Source organism: Poeciliopsis prolifica, unplaced genomic scaffold, assembly GCF_027474105.1.
Source record: "Poeciliopsis prolifica strain line A6 unplaced genomic scaffold, Auburn_PproV2 SCAFFOLD065, whole genome shotgun sequence".
NCBI classification, from domain to species: Eukaryota; Metazoa; Chordata; class Actinopteri; order Cyprinodontiformes; family Poeciliidae; genus Poeciliopsis; species Poeciliopsis prolifica.
Genome location: NW_026562440.1, coordinates 1031798 through 1050381, shown reverse-complemented (window position 1 = coordinate 1050381; position 18584 = coordinate 1031798). Strand labels below are relative to the sequence as shown.

The 18584-nt window shown below is 38.9% G+C and overlaps 1 protein-coding gene across 1 annotated transcript; it reads left to right on the top strand.

Moving 5' to 3' along the window:
- The first annotated feature begins 1553 nt into the window (after positions 1–1553).
- On the top strand, positions 1554–18270 carry kcnh5a (potassium voltage-gated channel, subfamily H (eag-related), member 5a). The gene is made up of 12 exons (XM_055020105.1): positions 1554–1662; positions 2976–3099; positions 4294–4400; positions 4499–4627; positions 5604–5719; positions 5812–6204; positions 6758–6850; positions 7473–7902; positions 12363–12562; positions 13041–13293; positions 14014–14210; positions 15205–18270. The coding sequence occupies exons 1-12, from the start codon at positions 1590–1592 to the stop codon at positions 16291–16293; spliced, it is 3204 nt and encodes a 1067-aa protein (XP_054876080.1). The 5' UTR covers positions 1554–1589; the 3' UTR covers positions 16294–18270.
- The last annotated feature ends 314 nt before the right edge of the window (positions 18271–18584 follow it).

The window sequence follows — 18584 nt, the reverse complement described above, 5'->3', positions numbered from 1 at the left end:
TGCTTTGTGCTGGGACAGAAGATTTGGCAAGTTATTTATGGGTGCAGTTCATATGTTACTTTACTTCAAAATAACCTTAAAGAAGTGCTCTCCTTTCAAATGTGGCAACTTTTAAGAAACATACACAGGAATAAGATGTAGTATTTATTTTCTTGCGTTTTGAGTTACCACCAAAAGAAAGAAGAAAATTTAAAACAAAAACTTTAACATGTCAACGCTGACTGGCTGCAAAATGCAAAACTTAAAGATGAATATATTTTGCAGTGCATATTTGTATTATTATTTTTGTAAATAGTGTTGTCACAAGCAGGGAATCTCCAAAGTTTTATCACTATCTCCAACAAGCAAGTTTTCCAAGCATAACCATCTGAAACAGGTTGGTTAGTTGGTCAATTGAAGGATGTGGTGTAATCAGGCATTTTATTTCAACTTAGAATTTTACATTTCAGGGTTTGAAATTGGGAAAATTTACACATAACTGTCTCTTCAGTCCCTAAATCCATATAGTCAGAGGTTTCACAACATAAATGCCTTGTGCGTTTATGTGTGTGTGTGTGTGTGTAGGAGTGTGTGAAGGGTCATGTGGGGGAGGTGATGTGTGAGTGTCTGACCTCCCACTCCCACAACAAAAATCCTTATGCTTACGATAAACTCTACAATGAGAAATGAGTGCAAAGTGCATTCACATGTTCACTAAAACCAATAAAAGCTATAGATTTTCCCCCAACTAATATGTAAGGATAATTATTTAGTCTATTTAACTATTCTTTTTATATCAAACAATTGTCTTCTTTATGTAACGCATGCTTTGAGTTTTCTCTTTCTAGTAAATTATTTTTAAAGGCTCTAAATATATTTCTATATATATTTATAAAACCATGTCGTTTTATATAATCTTTTACTTTCTTATTATGTCATCTTCATAGCTACAAAAATATATGTTCTTGTGGAAGAGAGAAAAAAAATCTTCTGTTAAATGCAAGAGGCGGGAAAAAAAATCAAACATTGCACTCGGAAAGAGCCGGAAAACAAGTGGAGATGCCTTCAAAATAAAACTACTCCTGATATTATTTACATTATTATTATTTTTTATTGATAGCCAATATTACTGGCATGGTGGATGTTCCAAACACATGAATCTGTACACAGATAGGTCAGATTATATTTTATTACTTATATTAATCTGTTTTTAAGAGATGCTTGGCCGGAAGTCGAAAAGAAAAGGTTCTGCATTTGTGTAAGAACATGATAACAGCTTATGGATCAGTGAGTTTCAAATAGCATATTATTTATAGGCCCTATTATATTAAATAGTGATTTCTATTCAAGCTACATGTCTGAAAACAGGCCATCAATTAGTGAAGACAGGAGAACTTAATCCTGTTAAACCTTTTGATTCAGTTTTTCTTCGTTCTAAGATGGGGGAGTTTTTTATTGTTTTAAACCGTCCGCCGGATGTGCTGCCTCCTCTGTGATTGTGCTTGACCGTAGTGGCATGAGTTGCTGTGGGCCAGTCTGCAGAGACGGGCTGTGGGTACCAGCACCACCACCTCGGCGCATCGGCGGCTCTCTGCCCGGGTCCCTCCACCATGCATGGAGGCAAGAGGGGTCTGGTGGCTCCGCAAAACACTTTCCTGGAAAACATCGTCCGGCGCTCGAGCGGTGAGTTTTAATACTTCAAAGCGGAGGAATAAACAAAAGTGCTGTCCTTTTCATTTTTCTAAAATTCTTCTGCATCTTTTTTTAATTTATTTTTTAATTATTATTATTTTTATCATTTTGTTGCGTGTTAGGTTCTATGATATTAAAGTATGTTTTAGTGTTTCTAAAACAAAAACCTTCCTTTCGTGAGTTAAGCGGTTAAATTTCTTTCTTCGGATTCTGACTTTTATGCGCTCTGATTAATTATGTAATAACCCACCTCTGGTGTTCACACTCACCGGATGAAATCAGTGAAATAAAACCAGTTAATACCCTCTATTCGTGTTGTCCACCTTAAAGCCATGCTCCTGATATACAAGCTGTAGAAATAAGTTGTACTCCACCGGTTGCTTTATTGTTAATTAGTTTATTTTCGACTATTCATAATTAAGTTAGGAAAATTTAAAAATGTAAAACTTGTCAGTACACATTTTAAAGGCATCAAGGCAAATTTCCTTTGTTATTTCTTTATGTTTCTTTTAGATCAGCGCCCACAGTCACTGAGCACATAAACATGCCCTGCCAGACTCAACTTGCAGCCATTTTTAAAGTGGCGTTTCTTTCTCTCCACTTAAGGGATTGTTAATGTGATTTATGCCATATAGCTTCTCCTTGTTCACCTCAGTCGAGCAATGTCTTACGGTAATGCTTTTTTAATGATTCTGCCTTTGCAACATCCCATGGCAGAGACAATCTTCATGGGAGTCTCTGGATGATGCATGTGAACCTTGTATCATACATGCCGACTGTGTGATAACTGCATTTGTTTGTTTCTCCCATTAGGTGAGTTGCAAATAGAAATGTAGATCTCACCAGTTAAGCTGACAGAGCATGTGTTTATTCTAGTACTAGTTAATTCAACACCTTAAATGCGTTGAGGTCTTAGTCAGATAGCAGAAATCTTTTGTGCTCTATCTCTATCATCGCCACTTCTCCATTCTGCAGTCTGTGTTTTAACTGTTACATGGCTGTGAAACCTTTAGGCTGGCCATCAATATTTAATTTGCATTAAGCCTGGAACGTAAACCTTTTATCAGCAAATATTTCTGCTCACTGAAGCTTCAGATTAGGCTTTGTGGAGACATGAATGGCCTCTTATCGCCATTAAGTGTGTCATGTGGAGTAATTTGAAGTGTCAGTACTGGATTATGTTACAATTTGCAACTCTTTGCACAGTACATGCAGAGTTTGTTTAATGCTGTGGACACTCGAGGTGTATTGTATTCTGGATGTTCAGCCCTATTTTTTAATTTTTTTTCCTACTACTCTGTTAGAAACCAGTTTCCTTTTGGGGAATGCGCAGATCTTAGATTGGCCAGTTGTATACAGCAACGATGGATTCTGCAAGCTGTCCGGTTACCACAGAGCTGAGGTCATGCACAAGAGCAGCACATGCAAGTAAGACACCATCTGTGCTTTAATGAAGCTGAATGTCAAGCTGGAGTGGACGGGCTGTACTATATATCTTTAAGTTTTTCGTCTCCCCCAAGAATAAGTGCTCATGTTTTTGATTGATGTTAGGGTCGAAAAACTTTTTAGAATCCGAGTTTCTACAGCCAGGTTGATTTTTCTTTATTAATCTCAACTCAATTAATTATGACAAGTTAATCAAACGATTAGATGCATAAAAAGCGATAATTAAACTTAAAGTTTTACTGCTAAATCCACTGCACTTTTACAGATAGTAATCCAGCTCTTGAACAAATAGAGTAAATTAATTTTTAGCTCTGAATCGTAGTTTAACATCAAACACAAGGTGTTTTCTTACCACGCTAGGGAATAAAGACATAAAAATCAGATATTGGTTGACAACAGAGAAGATCATTTACCCATCATAGGGCTATTACTATTTTAGAGTGAAAACAGTGACTATTTGTCCATGTGATTACAGATGAAATGTGATTGAGCCAAGACTGAATCACAGAAGGCTACCAGGATCACGAAAAAGTTACATTTATTTTAAAGAGACAAAAGGTACTGCTGAAAATACAACACTGCAATTTATCAATAAACTACAGGCAGAAGAAAGGTATTTTGATAATGAGTCAGGTCTAAACTAAACTAGGAGACTAAATAAAAAAAACCTGAAGCAATATTCCAACAGGAACCCTATAAAGTATGCAAATATGAATGCTAATAACCTTTATAACAGTCACAACTAAACCCATTAAACAAAACAAACTATAAAATAAATATCTGGATCCAGAAGCTGGGAGTGATTTGCACGTTTATTTTTCGATAAAGTGCATAGATTTAAGTAATGCTTTTTTTCTGATCTTGGTTGTGATTGATATAAATGTTTTGTTTAGTTTAGTTAATCTCGTGTAGAACTCATTTGGCTGGATGGTCTTATGTTTGAATCTCAGAGAAAGGCCTTGTGTATGCATGACGTTAATATTACAGCTTCCTCCTACAAATCAAGGTAAATTTATGGGTAAAGCAAGAAAGCAAACATTCTGATATTCCATTAAAATTTTCTGAAATCTTTTTGATGATGTATATTTGACAATTAAACCTTGCAATTGGGTTGAAAATTTTGTTCTATTAATAAATTGTCCCTTTTAAATTTTCTCTCTCTTTCCTTTTCTGCAGCTTCATGTACGGTGACCTGACCGACAAAAAGACTATCGACAAAATAAGGCAAACATTTGACAGCCATGAGTCCATTTTCCACGAGGTGCTTCTATACACAAAAAACAGTGAGTATGAACATGATTGTTTACAAACAAAATCACAATTAACTCATATTTACGCATCTTACAAAGCAGTTCTTTGTTTCTGTTTTGCTCCCCAACAGGAACACCAATATGGCTTTACATGCAGATCGCACCGATCAGGAATGAGAATGACAAGGTGGTGCTTTTCCTCTGCACCTTCAGAGACATTACACTTTTTAAGCAGCCAATAGAAGATGATTCAGCCAGAGGTGAGGCCAAGTGGGGTTTTGCCTCATTTAATTATGTTTTGCTGGAGCTAAACATGATTAAACAACACAACTACTTGGATGAGAGACAGAAAACAAAGTCCATTCAGTCCTCTTGATCGCACATGGGTGACTTTGCTGACGTTTTTCTCCTGGTGTTTAGTACAGAACTAGCCAGGTGTTGCGTGTTCAGGTCAGTGAACAGTGGGTTTTTCAGGGTCTCCGCAGGGCCATTTCCGAGATGAGGAAGAATGCTTATCAAGCAGCTAAAAGAAAGAAAACAGTGTGAACACACTGTCAAGAGGTTTCACAGCAACAACCCAAAAGAAGAGCAGGTTTACCCAGAATGCAGTCCTCTCCAGTAAGGTTAGGAACATCCTCAATGTTAGCCTGTAAAAGTGGATTTGGAATCACTTGACATTTCTGTCAAAATGTTTTTTCCCCTTTTGGTTGTATTTAATTAAGCCTCATTGAATCACAGTTTTATAGATAAAGCAATGTTCTATTTCCTATTCTCTAAAACAACAGTTTTACATGCCTCTTGTGACATTATTGTAATTCTCACGTTGAAGGTCTTTGCAGGTAACATCACGGTTATATGACATATTTTCTTGTTCCTATTGTATATGAAATCACTACTCAGTTCAATAACACCTTGGTAGGTTTGCAGTTGTATACTTTTTATTTTTAGAATAATAGTCACTTCATATTGAATTTGGGTCCCTGAGATGTTTGACATTTAGAGTATTATTTCCCTGAACAGTTATATTGGTGCTGATATTACAGTACTCACAGATGAGTTCTATTTACAGATCCTTCTTCAGGTGATTTTTGAAGGCAGCTGGATTTTATTTAAAGGCATCGGAGAAGCCACTATTGTATATAAATGCAAATTAATCTTTCTCTCTGTCTAATAAAATCTAATAAGATTGTAACCTGACAAAAGTACATTTGCCTTGATGAAACTCTTATTCCATAGGTTGGACCAAATTTGCCAGGCTCACAAGGGCACTCACCAACAATCGTAACCTGGTGCAGCAGTTAGCGCCTCTGAACAAGCCTGAGGTCAGCCACAAGCCTTCCCGACTGGTTGAGGTGAGCAGAAAAAATCCCACTTGAGAACGTGAGAAAATAATTCTGCACCGCCTGCATTTAGCACATGATCCTCTGTTTTCTCTCAATAACAGGCTCTCCAGTTGGGTTCAGACATCCTCCCTCAGTATAAACAAGAAGCGCCCAAGACCCCTCCACACATCATCCTCCACTACTGCACCTTTAAGACCACATGGGACTGGGTCATCCTCATCCTCACGTTCTACACGGCCATCATGGTTCCCTACAACGTTTCCTTCAGGACCAAGCACAACAACCTGGCCTGGCTGGTGGTGGACAGCGTGGTCGACGTCATCTTCCTGATCGACATTGTGCTCAACTTCCACACAACCTTCGTGGGGCCGGCTGGAGAAGTCATCTCAGACGCAAAGCTGATCCGGATGAATTACCTGAAGACGTGGTTCGTCATCGACCTGCTGTCCTGTCTGCCCTACGACATCATCAATGCCTTTGAAAATGTGGAGGAGGTAATTTCTGAAGCAGCAAAGAGCCTATTAAAGCAGCTTTTATCGTGTTTTAAGCAGCCAGATTGAATTTTAAGTCAGGTTTGAAAAGAAAATGACCTGGTTTACCGAGTCAGATTTCAGGGTTCAAGGGTCAGCTCAGGCAATATTGCTTGCTTAGAGATTGGAAATTTTACATGGAGGATTGAATTTTTTAAAATTCAGTTTTAATAATCAGATTTCCATAATAACATGGAACTTTGATTTTTACAAAGCAGATGTTTTATAAATACATTTGATAATTTATTATGTCTTTTCATTTTATTTTCAATACCTTTCAGAATGTCAAAGAGTTGAACATTTTAAAAAGCAAAATACAAAATAATTATATTCAAGGAAAATATTTTGAGAAATGAAATGTTCTAAAAATGTATTTCATTAGCTTTAAAGCATGAATATTAGATTTCTAATCAAGATGAAATTGCTGTTGATTTGTTTGCTGGATAATTTTAATGCTTAATTCTTCCTAAGATGATCTCGTCATGGATATTTATACATGTTTTATTTTCTGTTGTAGGACGTCACTCCACATGCCTCCCCAGCGAGTCATCTCCGTGACTTTTCAAATTTCCACAGAAACACAACTCGCGCAGAGGACTCTGTTCTTCCAGTAAGTCCTTTTTTCAGTTTGTCTGCACTTGCATTAAGAAGCTCATAATTTGTTGTTAAAGTAAAAAGACTTATTACCAAATTAGCTGCTGCAGTTACATGGGATGGTTAATATATTTCCCTTTAGTGAGGAAAAAGTTTAAACATTTTATTCTTTATACAGAACCTATTGCTCACGGTTGGCTCGAAACACTTGTATGCTATTTAGAAACATATGAGACGAATGAGACAGCAGGAACAGATGAGTGACTCAGCCATTTCTGTTGGCAGACTGGATGAAAGAAGCATATATGTTTTGCCAACTGGTGTTGATGGACGCTAAACAGAGCTAACAAAAGGGTCAATATTGGGCTTATATTCACCAGGTGGCTACATTAACATCTGTTGCTCCCTGTTTGCCAGATGTGATAATAGGTTTCTGTTTGATAACTCATTTTTAAACACTGATGTGCAAAATTTGCCTCTGTTGGGTTTGCAGTTTCTGTCAGTAATTTAATATCTTGATTGAAGAGAGTTATCAACGAAAACAAGGCAAGGCCTGACAGCAAATTAAAGAAGAAATTCATATTCTTCACTCCAGAACAGATCAAACCTTTAGAATAATGTGTGTTTTTGTCCTGCAGGGTCTCAGCAGCCTTTTCAGCTCCCTCAAGGTGATCCGCCTGCTGCGCTTGGGCCGAGTGGCCCGGAAGCTGGATCACTACTTGGAGTACGGGGCAGCCGTCCTGGTCCTCCTGGTGTGTGTCTTTGGCCTGGTGGCCCACTGGCTCGCCTGCATCTGGTACAGCATCGGGGATTACGAGGTCATCGACGAGACCACCAACAGCATCAAGACAGACAGCTGGCTCTACCAGCTGGCCCTGAGCATCGGAAAGCCTTACCGGTACAACACCAGCGGCACGGGTCGGTGGGAAGGCGGCCCCGGCAAAGACACCCTGTACGTTTCCTCTCTCTATTTCACCATGACGAGTCTCACCACCATTGGATTTGGCAATATTGCGCCAACAACAGATGGAGAGAAGATTTTCTCCGTGGCTATGATGATGGTGGGCTGTAAGTACTCATGTATCCACAGTCTTTTTAAAGTTTGCAGAAATTCCTCTGGAATATATTTTCTCCTTCATATAGATCGTTATGGGACGTAATGCGTCAGCTCAAGTGGAACTAAATCTAATAGGTCTGATGTTACGCAATGGTCTTACAGTACCATCATTACCGTAGCCTGATCTGAGTGACTGTAAGTTGAGATGCTGAGACGACGTCCAGGAAGTAGCGCGTGATATAATGTTGTGGAGCCATAAACAATCAGCAGAGGCAGAGACAAAATGTTTAAACTTGTCAGAGGAGAAATCTAGAAACAACATCTGCAGATGTTTCATTTAGGAAAACGATAAACATTTAGAAAAGCACAAAGCATACAACGCAATAGTTTACAGCCATCCTCATCATGAGCCATCCTCATCACGGGCTCATTGTTTTACATACAGGGTCAAATATACAAACGTGATATTTGATTAAGATATCAAATATCTTAAACGTGTAGCAAATTGTACATGCTTTTGTAGATAGTAGCAAACATCAGACATTATTTTGGCTGGATATTTAACCAATAAGTCAACATTACTAAGCAGTAGCGCTCCTTTCAGTTGGTTGATTTTCTGGCCAAAAGTCCTCTGGCTTTAACTTTTACCCAACTAGCTGATGCTTTGTGGTAAGGTTTAAGAATCTGGATTCAGTTCTCCTTCATTATCTTACTATCTTTATATATTGTAGCAGTGCCAAAAGCATGACGCTGCCGCCACTGTGCTTAACATAGTGAAAAGCCTCACCCTGACCTTCCAATGCTCTTCCAAATCGCTCAAATTGTTCAATATCTGTCTTGTGAAAGCATGAGACTGGCTTCCCGGCAGTTTCCATTTATTTATAGGCTTGACCCTTGATGGTTCCTGGGTTGTTCCTGAACATCCTAATCCATTTCTTTTCATCTCTGGTTGCCAGTTTGTGTGAGATGTTTTGAATTTAGGTACACAGACCTATTCAGTAAGTTAGAATAAGTCCAGTCATTTCAGGAATTTATCACACTGAATAATGGATCCACGTGAACATTGGAGTTGGAGTTATAAGCCTTTATGATGCTGATGAAAACATTAAAAATTAGAATATTACATCGGACCAATAAAAAAAACTATTTCTAAAAGTGGAAATGTGGACTTAATTAAAAATGTTATTTTAATGCCGACTTAAATATTGTTATTTTCAAAGGCACCTTTGATCTGACAAACAAGACTGTAATTTATTGAATATGACTGGCAGTGTGTGTTCCAGCAGTGATCTTCATCACGTGTTTGAAAGCTTCTTGGACAGTCTCTCCAATGACTCAGACTCAGATAAAAAAAATAAAAAAAACTTATGGACTAGACTTTAAAAAAAAAAATAAAATCAGGCAGGAAATCAACTAATTTAAATTCTATTCCCACAAGAATAAAGTTCAAATATCCACCGAAAATTATGCCAGAAGCTTCATTTTTGGATACAAAAATGGTTTCTCTATAACTTGCTAAAGAAAGTTAGGGATTTGTTTGCTTAGAAATTGACAGTAATTTTAATCCTGGTTTGTTTAAAGAAAAATCTGCAACAAATTCAAACAAAAGCCTCTTTTTTCCCCCCTTAAATTACCTGGAAAAATCATCAACTAAAGGCCAAACTTAACATGTCCTTACATGCTCATGACGGATCCACGTAGACGTCTGGTTTCAAACGTGCATTCGTTGATGCTGCTTTTATCCCATTCACGCATTCACCCATTCATAATGAGTGAGTAGAATCTTAAAAGGAGATTAAACAGTCTGGACACACTTGCTTGCACACAGCAGTGTGCTCTCTGCAGTCCTGCTGGCTACAGAACAGCTGTCAGTAAAGCAACATACGGTGCATATGTTAGACAGGGAAGGTTGTACATCTTCTTACAATCATCTTATCAGCATGTGGATAATTTATGCCTAAACTACATAAACTGTGTGCTCAGATTGTTTTATTTAACCCATATAGATATATATATTTTAATCTATGTTGAAATCAGCATATGCGTAAACAGTACTAGTCAACAGGCGTGCTTGTTGAAAATAAGTGACACAAATGTGCAAAGTAAAAAAATATATATAATTATACTAATCTGACAAAAAAAACTTTCCAAAAATGTTAATAGATCTTATTTCAACACAGAGAATTACAGGGTTCTCCTCTTTCACTGGATCCTTAGACCCCAGTTGAGTTTTTTTTTGTCATTTTGTTGATAATAAGATGTGACATGTTCAGCGCCCAGACAGACAGGCTGTCTGTCTGAAGGTTCCTCCATCTCAAACAGAACAATTGTCTCTGTGCTAAGTTTCTCATATGAATCTTTTTCAAACTATTTTTAAACAAGGAATGAAATCAGATGTTAATTTTGTACGTCTCTCCTGTGATCAAAAACAAACCTTTAGAACAGCAGGAAGCGGATTCAGACACGAGGCAGTTCGTCACGCCACAGATCATGTTCTGTGCTGTTGCGTAACGTCACTCGTGTCTAACTCAGCATATACGCCGCTCTATTAGTTTTATTTCTTTGCTTATGTAACACTGTGAGTATTTGGTTCGCTTACAGAAACGAGGTGATATCATTCACACCTTCACCAGCATCCACATTTATCTGCAAAAGTGTGTCACTTGCTCAAAATAGATGCTTCAATCCTCAAAAGCCAGCATTCATGTCAATGAAAATGTCAGTCGTCAAAGTGAAAAGCCCTGACAGTATCGTTTATGAACGAGGCGGTCAGACGGCTTTGCTACGTTTTCATCTAAAAGTGTGTCCCAATGCAAGAAATGTCAGATGTTGGTGACACTTGCTGAAAATGCTCGACACAGTGCTGCGCTCCCTTTGCGCAGACATTTGAAATCAACAGTGTGTCTATAATCTACAGTGAGGGAAATGAATATCATACACTGAATATGAATGTATTACATTTTTACTGCACATGTTCCTCAAGGTTCTAATTTGGTCGCAGCATTTTGCAGATACAAAATATACAGGAATAACTGTGCACAACATCAAATAGTATAATCAGTGAAAATTCAGGTTTAACTAATAGAAAATCTAATTTAATTTGGGATCAAAATTGAGGAAAGAATGATGAAGAAAAGCATAAAATTGACAAGTTTTGACAGCTACTATAATGACCCAAGCAATGAAGACTACTAGTTTGAGAATAAATGACTCTTTATCATCCATTAGTGTTTTTGAAGGACATGACAAAAGAAAATTGTGATTTTATAAAACAGAAGAAAATTGTATGGAAGTGATTGATGCAAGTCTGAAAGGATTTGCAATTTGTTGTAAGGAATCATAAACTGCTCCTAAGAAGCACAGAGACTACATTTTGTGGAGGTTGGAGTAACATTACACCCCACATCAGAGAGATCCACCAAAGCGACTGAGAAAAATTGTGACAAACTGGTGTCAGCATGCTGCTCGCTTTAATCTCACCATGCATTGAGTAGCATCGCCGTACCTTCAACCTTTAAACGACTCCAGTAAAACAGAATGAAAAGTGATGCAACAAAACCAGTGAGGACTCAGAAAGTGACAGCCATGCTCCGAGGTTTGTGCACCCCACACTAAACACCCATTGCTCTGTTGGCGGCCCGATCCGACTGGGACCCCGTCAAAAACAACGCTGTGTCCGCTTCACTTGCAGCTGATGAAGTTCCTGCTACAGATACGATTATTAACCACGGAAACAATTGCAGAGAGGGAGAGTTGCCTGCAGGCCGCGGGGAAGGAAGTGGACAATGAGCCATCACGATAGATATGCATGCTAATCTCTGTGCTCCTGCTGTGATGAGTGGAAAGTTTTCTCCTTGAGTGGGTAAAACGTCACTATATGAGATACTGACTGACTCTTTGAGGTCACAGAAGCGCAGCACTCTTTACCGAAGAAACGTTCAGTGGAAATTATATCATAAAGACTTAATGCAGCACTCACTGGGTTATTGCTTGTGGTGATGCAGTTTTAAATGTTCTGTTATCATAAGTAAAATGTGCACAAAATGAAAAAGAGGTAACCATGAAGTGTAAAGAATTGAAAAGCAGTTTATTGTTAAGGTGGGATGAAAAATTGTTTAGCTGGCCTGCCACACATTTTTGTCGACTATGGAAAGAAAAAAAGCTCTTAAATATATATTTAATTGCATAATCACTGACTGAAAACGATGTCAAATCCAGGGTTTAATTAGAGTGCATTTATTCATTTAGAAGTATAAATTTAATGTAACAGGAGTATATTTTAAATGTATACTTTCCCTTCAAAATATTTGGTGTATCCTGGTACTTGTACCCTCTCAGTTCGACATCTTGTGTTTCTCTGTGGTACAAAATTAGATGCGGCGGAGATATCCGTTTCTTTTAAGCCAGTTTGCAGAAAGCTGATGAGAAATCGTCCCGTAGCAGTGACGTGTGCATTGATTTTCCCTCTCAGCGCTGCTCTATGCCACTATCTTTGGAAACGTGACCACCATCTTCCAGCAGATGTACACCAACACAAACAGATACCATGAGATGCTCAACAATGTGCGCGACTTCCTCAAGCTTTACCAGGTTCCCAAAGGTCTGAGCGAGCGGGTCATGGACTTCATCGTCTCCACCTGGGCCATGTCTAAAGGCATCGACACAGACAAGGTACCCAGGCTGACACTCACAGCGCTGACAGCAACTATTTAATCCTTTTAGGCAGCAAAAAAAGAAAAAATGGTATGTCTGTTCAAAGCTGAATCATCAAGAAAAAAAAAAAATCAATGCAAACTGTTAACATCATCTTTTCTCTTGCTCTCTCCCAAAATGTGCCTATTGGTTGTGTTTTTAATTTGCATAAAAAAATCAATTTAGCCTAAAAGGCAACATTTCTTAATAATGAGAATTTAGCTAATTATTGAAGTGCTTTTGTCTGTGTATTATATATTATTATATAAGCATTATTTAAGAACTAAGTACATTTAAAATACTGCCATTATAACGGTTTTATTCATCTATGTCACTTTTGATGAGACCAAAAACAAAACTTCAGTAATTACTCTGTGAGTGACCCATCTACAATAATTGACTTTTTTTTTTTATTTCATTTTAACAACAGACACTTTTTTCTCCGTCTCCCCCAAAGGTCCTCTCCATCTGTCCTAAAGACATGCGTGCCGACATCTGTGTGCACCTCAACAGGCAGGTGTTCAACGACCATCCGGCGTTTCGTCTGGCGAGCGACGGCTGCCTTCGCTCTCTGGCCGTGGAGTTTCAGACGACGCACTGCGCACCGGGAGACCTCATCTTCCACATCGGAGAAAGCGTGGACACGCTCTGCTTTGTCGTCTCCGGCTCCCTTGAAGTCATCCAGGACGACGAGGTCATCGCAATACTCGGTAATTTGTTGACAAACTCCATGCCGGGTTTTATTTGGACCTATGTTGAAATGATAAGCTTAGACAGAGATTTCATTATGTCATATTTACACCAGTAAACATCCACTTTTGATCTTGCCGTTGCCTTGTTAACAAAAACTTCACCACTTGTTGTCATGTAGCATAAACAATTAATTTTGATGAAGTGGGAGGAAAATAAAATAGAAATCTGAAAAGTGTGGCGGGTATGTATGCCCCGCCCCTTTGATTCACTATATTATACACCATACACCTAGAAACTAACATTTTTACCAATATACGTCAAACTGAATCAGATTGGTCAAGACTGTTTTACTGAATTCTGTACATGACTTGGGGCAAACTTTTAATTTTCTTGCAGTTTTCTTTAAAGGATGACTTTCATCTGACCAATTTTTCATAAAGGCTAGTTTTGTGAAGTTTATTAATAATAATTTTGCTTTCTACAGATTCTCCCCCCGGAGCTGTGGATCTGTGCAGCTCCTCCAGAGCTACCATCTTATTTTCAATGCAGAATCATAAAGATTTTTTTTAATGTCATTTCTATCACAACAGGCAGTTCAGCCTCTTCAATACATACAAAAATATGGCGCTCTCTGCAAGGTGCTGCATAGTTAATTTTGGAGAAGAGAAAACATGGTCTCACATGAAAGCATGTTTTGTCTTTTCACTTCCAAACTGACGATGTCTGGATCCGTCCAGGTAAAGGGGACGTGTTCGGAGACGTCTTCTGGAAGGAGACCACGCCGGCCCGGGCCTGCGCCAATGTGCGAGCGCTGACCTACTGCGACCTGCACGTCATCAGGAGAGAAGCTCTGATGAGGGTTCTGGACTTTTACACCGCATTCGCCAACTCCTTCTCCCGCAATCTCATCTTGACCTGTAACCTACGTAAACGGGTAAAAAAATAAAAATAAAATAACATGGCACAGGAGGCACTGGTTTTCCAGACTGACCATGCTCTATTTATTCTACTAATACCCTAGTAGATGTAAGATGTTTTACTTTCTGATCTTTAGGCTAAGTTGCTTAGATCCTGTAACATCACCCTGTTTCATCAACATCTCATGAATTATTCATGGATTTTTCCTTTCCGAGTCGATTCAGATCTCTGCTCGTATGGAGGATGCCTGAAACATTTGGAGATATTTCAGTTATTTCATAACGAGTCAAAAGCAGACAAATAAAAATAACCCAAAGCTTCTTAATTGTTATGTTGAATAAAATCACAGGCACAGTGAAGCAGCTCTGAATCCAAGCAGATAGCTGCATGTTAAAAGATTCATGACACTTTGATTGTATTATATAGATTTTATATCATATTTTATTAATTCAAGGTGCTTTCAGCACTTTTTTTGTTGTTGCTGTTGTTTGCCAGGGCTTAACGTTTACCCATAAACTTTTTAGATGTGTTTAGCTTGCAAGTCAAAACCTGCTGATTCACAAAAAAAAAAAACAAAAAAAAAAATCCTGTAAGACACAGTCTGAAAAATAAATAGAGAAAGGAAGTGACCTGCAAATAATTTAGATCCTTTACTCAGTAAAAAAAAAAAAACAGTACATGGTGCTCAGTAGAAATAAGGAGTTGACGTCAGATTTTTTTGAAGAACCTAAGAAGCCTATATTAACTCTAAAGACACACCTCTCAGATATCTGGGGGTGATTGTTTGCTGTATGCTTCACAAACACAACCTTGAGACAAGACTGGCTATAGAAGAGGCTTTGAAAGTTACTGTCCACTACATATTTGGATTTGTAAAAAAAAATGTCTATTTTCTACATATGTAATACTTTACAAAGCAAAATAATTAGATTGATCTTGGATTTCTTGTCAAAATGAACATTAATGCTCACCGATTGCCTTTGTTGACTGCTTTCATTTCTGCCCTGCAGGTAATCTTCAGGAAGATCGCTGACGTGAAGAGGGAGCAGGAGCGGCAGAGGAGTGAGGTGGCGCTCTCCATTCCTGAGGATCACCCTGTTCGCAAGTTGTTCCAGAGGTTCAGGCAGCAGAGAGACTCTCAAGCTCCAGGAGAGACGCACCCTTACTCCGACCAAAACTGCATCCAGATGGAGCTGCAGCACCACCGTCACACCGACTCAAACTCCTGCAATCAGCAGCAGGAGCACGGCACCAAGCCACGCTCAGAACCAGGAAGTGGAAGCAGGAGAGGCAGCACAACTTCTTCCCACCAAGAGTACAATGACTCTGGAAAGTCAGAGCAGTTATGCACTCAAGTAACCATGGAGTTGAGGCCAAGTCAGAGGAGCTTAAAACCTGCTCAGAGAGGTGGGACAGGTGCAGGGGGAACCAGCAGCAGAGGGGGGCGAGGGTGGGCGAGGTTCAAGAGTGCCGTATCTACTGAACCAGCGCTTCCTGCTGTTGAGCAGGAAAAGGACACGCAGAAAGCGGAGGCATGCCCGAAAGCACCACAGGCCTCAGAGGAGCCTGCAGCTTCTAAAACGACCCAGGAATCAGACGGCGGTGGACAGACGGGGAGCACCAAGGGTGCTGACACGGCAGGAGACGCAGGAGAGGAAACGAGCATCCTGCACAAAACCGACTCCTGTGACAGCGGCATCACAAAGAGTGACCTGCGCATCGACCGAGCTGGAGACTCCCGGAGCTCCTTTGAGCGGAGCCCAATGGAAAAGAACCCACTGGACAGGAGTCCCTTCGAGCACAGCCTGGGGGTTCACACTGAGGTATCCCTGAGGCAGTCCTTCCTCCAGCCGGTGTCTGAACAGTCCCTGCTCCAGACGACGCTGCACGAGGCCAAGCTGGAGCTGAAAGGAGACATTAGGAAACTGAGCAGTCGGCTGTCTCTCCTCGAGTCGCAAGTGAGCGAAGTCCTCAGATTGCTGTCGTCCAAAAGGAGACTCTCGCTGCCGCCGACTTCTTCGAAGGCGAGAATAAAAAGTCATGACATGGTCGTGGCCTCCAGGGTCGTGGCACCGAAAGCAGAAAAGGAATCTTTGTGACTCAACATCCGTATATTGTTGACCAGCAACCTGCATGTTTCTGCTGGACTGGAAGGCATTTTAAACATTGATAACGTGACTGCATGCTAATATTACTTTATGTAACCTATGCATCAAATCCCAGGGATTTTTTCTCAGAATTGTATGCACTTTGTATGGCAATGTGATGCCAAGAAGGCACAGAAACAAATTATGAACAAAAAAAAAACCCAAAAAACAAGTAAAAATACAGCTGATTGTTGAAACTTCTTATGCATTTTAAAGTACCGCATAATTTGCAGCTTTTATGCATGTTACTTCAGAGACGGTGTTTTCTTAAAACGATGCTCAACCATCACTTCAGTTAAAATGGACATAATTAGAAAACATAAAAACTCCTTTTTTATATAGAAAACAATGGTTAGTGTTTGATAGATGGTGATGTTGTCATTTCGTTTTAAGATGCTTAGTTTTACAAATGTTGGGTGCTGAGGTTTGCATGTTTACGAACCCAACACTAATAGAGACCAACCACTCCCCAAACTGGTACAAAGGAGACAATAACCAGTGGCTGGAGGGAGGAAATGCCACCTTAATCAAGTGTTTACAGTGTTACTAGAAGGAATAATGACACCAGTGGAATTCAAAAGATAAATCATTTTCTCATGAATATATATCTGGTTACTTTGTTAACATAAGACTATTTGATCTTGCCATCAAATCCAAAAACTAGAACATAAATTGTTTGAAAAGTGTACATCCGAGATTGGGAAAACCATTCTCAAGATGAGACCCAGACACCCAACGACCACTTCAGCGGTCCACTATTGAAAAAAAAGCTCTTCTGTAAAGAAGAGTCATTTCAAAGTTGCTTTAAACAAGCTGTGAGCAAACCATGCCAGAGACCGTTTATAATCCAGTTTTATTAAGATGTCAAAAAAAAAACAACAACAAACAAAGCACAGCATGACTTCTTGAACTATTTACTTTACCAATGTCAGTGTGCAGATTTTTGTCGTTTATCTGATTGTGTCTCAAAAGAAAACGGGAGCAGCTCAGACTCTTTGTGCCCTCCGTGAGATTGGAACATGCTCAACATTTGTACATGCACAATAGATCGATCACTTTGTCTATCGTCTCCCCAGTGTCCCCTCATCCCTCACTAAAGCTACCACCCCTGGAGTCAGGTAACTGTATGTGCCTTATAAAGTAAAGCCTCCCATCGAGGTGCACCGATCAAGGTCAAACCATTAAGTACTGTATTTTCTCCCCACACTAGTATCATTTAGAAGTTCTGACACAGACTAGAAAAGCATGGAAATCTAAAGGGTGAAAAACATACAGTATATTAGAAATATTAGTGATCTACATATTTAACTACTGACGTGTTCAACAAACAGATTTACCCAGGCACATAGAAAGGATTGCTGCTCTGTAATGTATAATTTAGGTATTGAAACAAAACTGTATTCAAGTCGCTATTTATTCTGACATGCAACTAAACTTGCTCAGGTAGGCTTATTATAGATAGATGATTTAGATAATTGGCATTTAGTTTTAAGTGACTTCCGATTAAGTTAGTGTGGGCTGTGACGTTGTCAGCATGCCGGCCGATTTGGCACATTTGTCCAATGTTAGATCTATTTAGCGACCTTGCATGCATGTGAGGGGACCTGTCAGCTGTGAAATGAATAATGAAAACAGATTCCTGCTCACCATCTGTTGTTTAGTTTGCTATGTAGCACATCTTTATCTCGTGAAAAACAATTCTGAACTCTTGTTTTTGCCAAAGATGAGCAGCTAAAACTCTCAGCACAGCAAACTGGGACTTTTCAGCAGCTTTGGCCAAAGTTTTTTTTTTTTTTTTAATATTTAAAAACAAAAACAAAAAACTATGCATGGGAATATGAAAGGTTGTGATATGGCCCAGAATATCGTTTGTCATATTTTTACTATTTATTTCAGATTGCAGTTGAATAAAAATGTCTTCCTTCTTTATTTTCTGTGTAAAAGTATATTTCTTCCAGTTTTAAATGTCAAATAAAACGTGGTGGTCTGCTTTTTATTTCACACACCCAGCACATTTAGGGTTTATTTTTATTATTTATTTTTTTCACTTTATTTTCAAAGTAAGTGTTTAATTAGATTTATTTTATTTATTTTTTTTAAACCCAGATCACCTTCAGTTACTTTATTTATTTAAAAAAATTATTGGGGTGTCACTCCCAGTTATGGTTATTATTTGTGTCAAAATCTTTTTTTTTTGTTCATATACATTTGACCATCTGAAACCTCTAGTCATCCAGAACAAC

Excerpts from the sequence above, each read along its gene's own strand:
- kcnh5a (XM_055020105.1), top strand. The coding sequence starts at position 1,590 with ATGCATGGAGGCAAGAGGGGTCTGGTGGCTCCGCAAAACACTTTCCTG. Across the intron at positions 6,205-6,757 it reads CCTTTGAAAATGTGGAGGAG|GACGTCACTCCACATGCCTC; the intron begins GTAATTTCTGAA and ends TTTCTGTTGTAG. Across the intron at positions 14,211-15,204 it reads CCTGTAACCTACGTAAACGG|GTAATCTTCAGGAAGATCGC; the intron begins GTAAAAAAATAA and ends TCTGCCCTGCAG.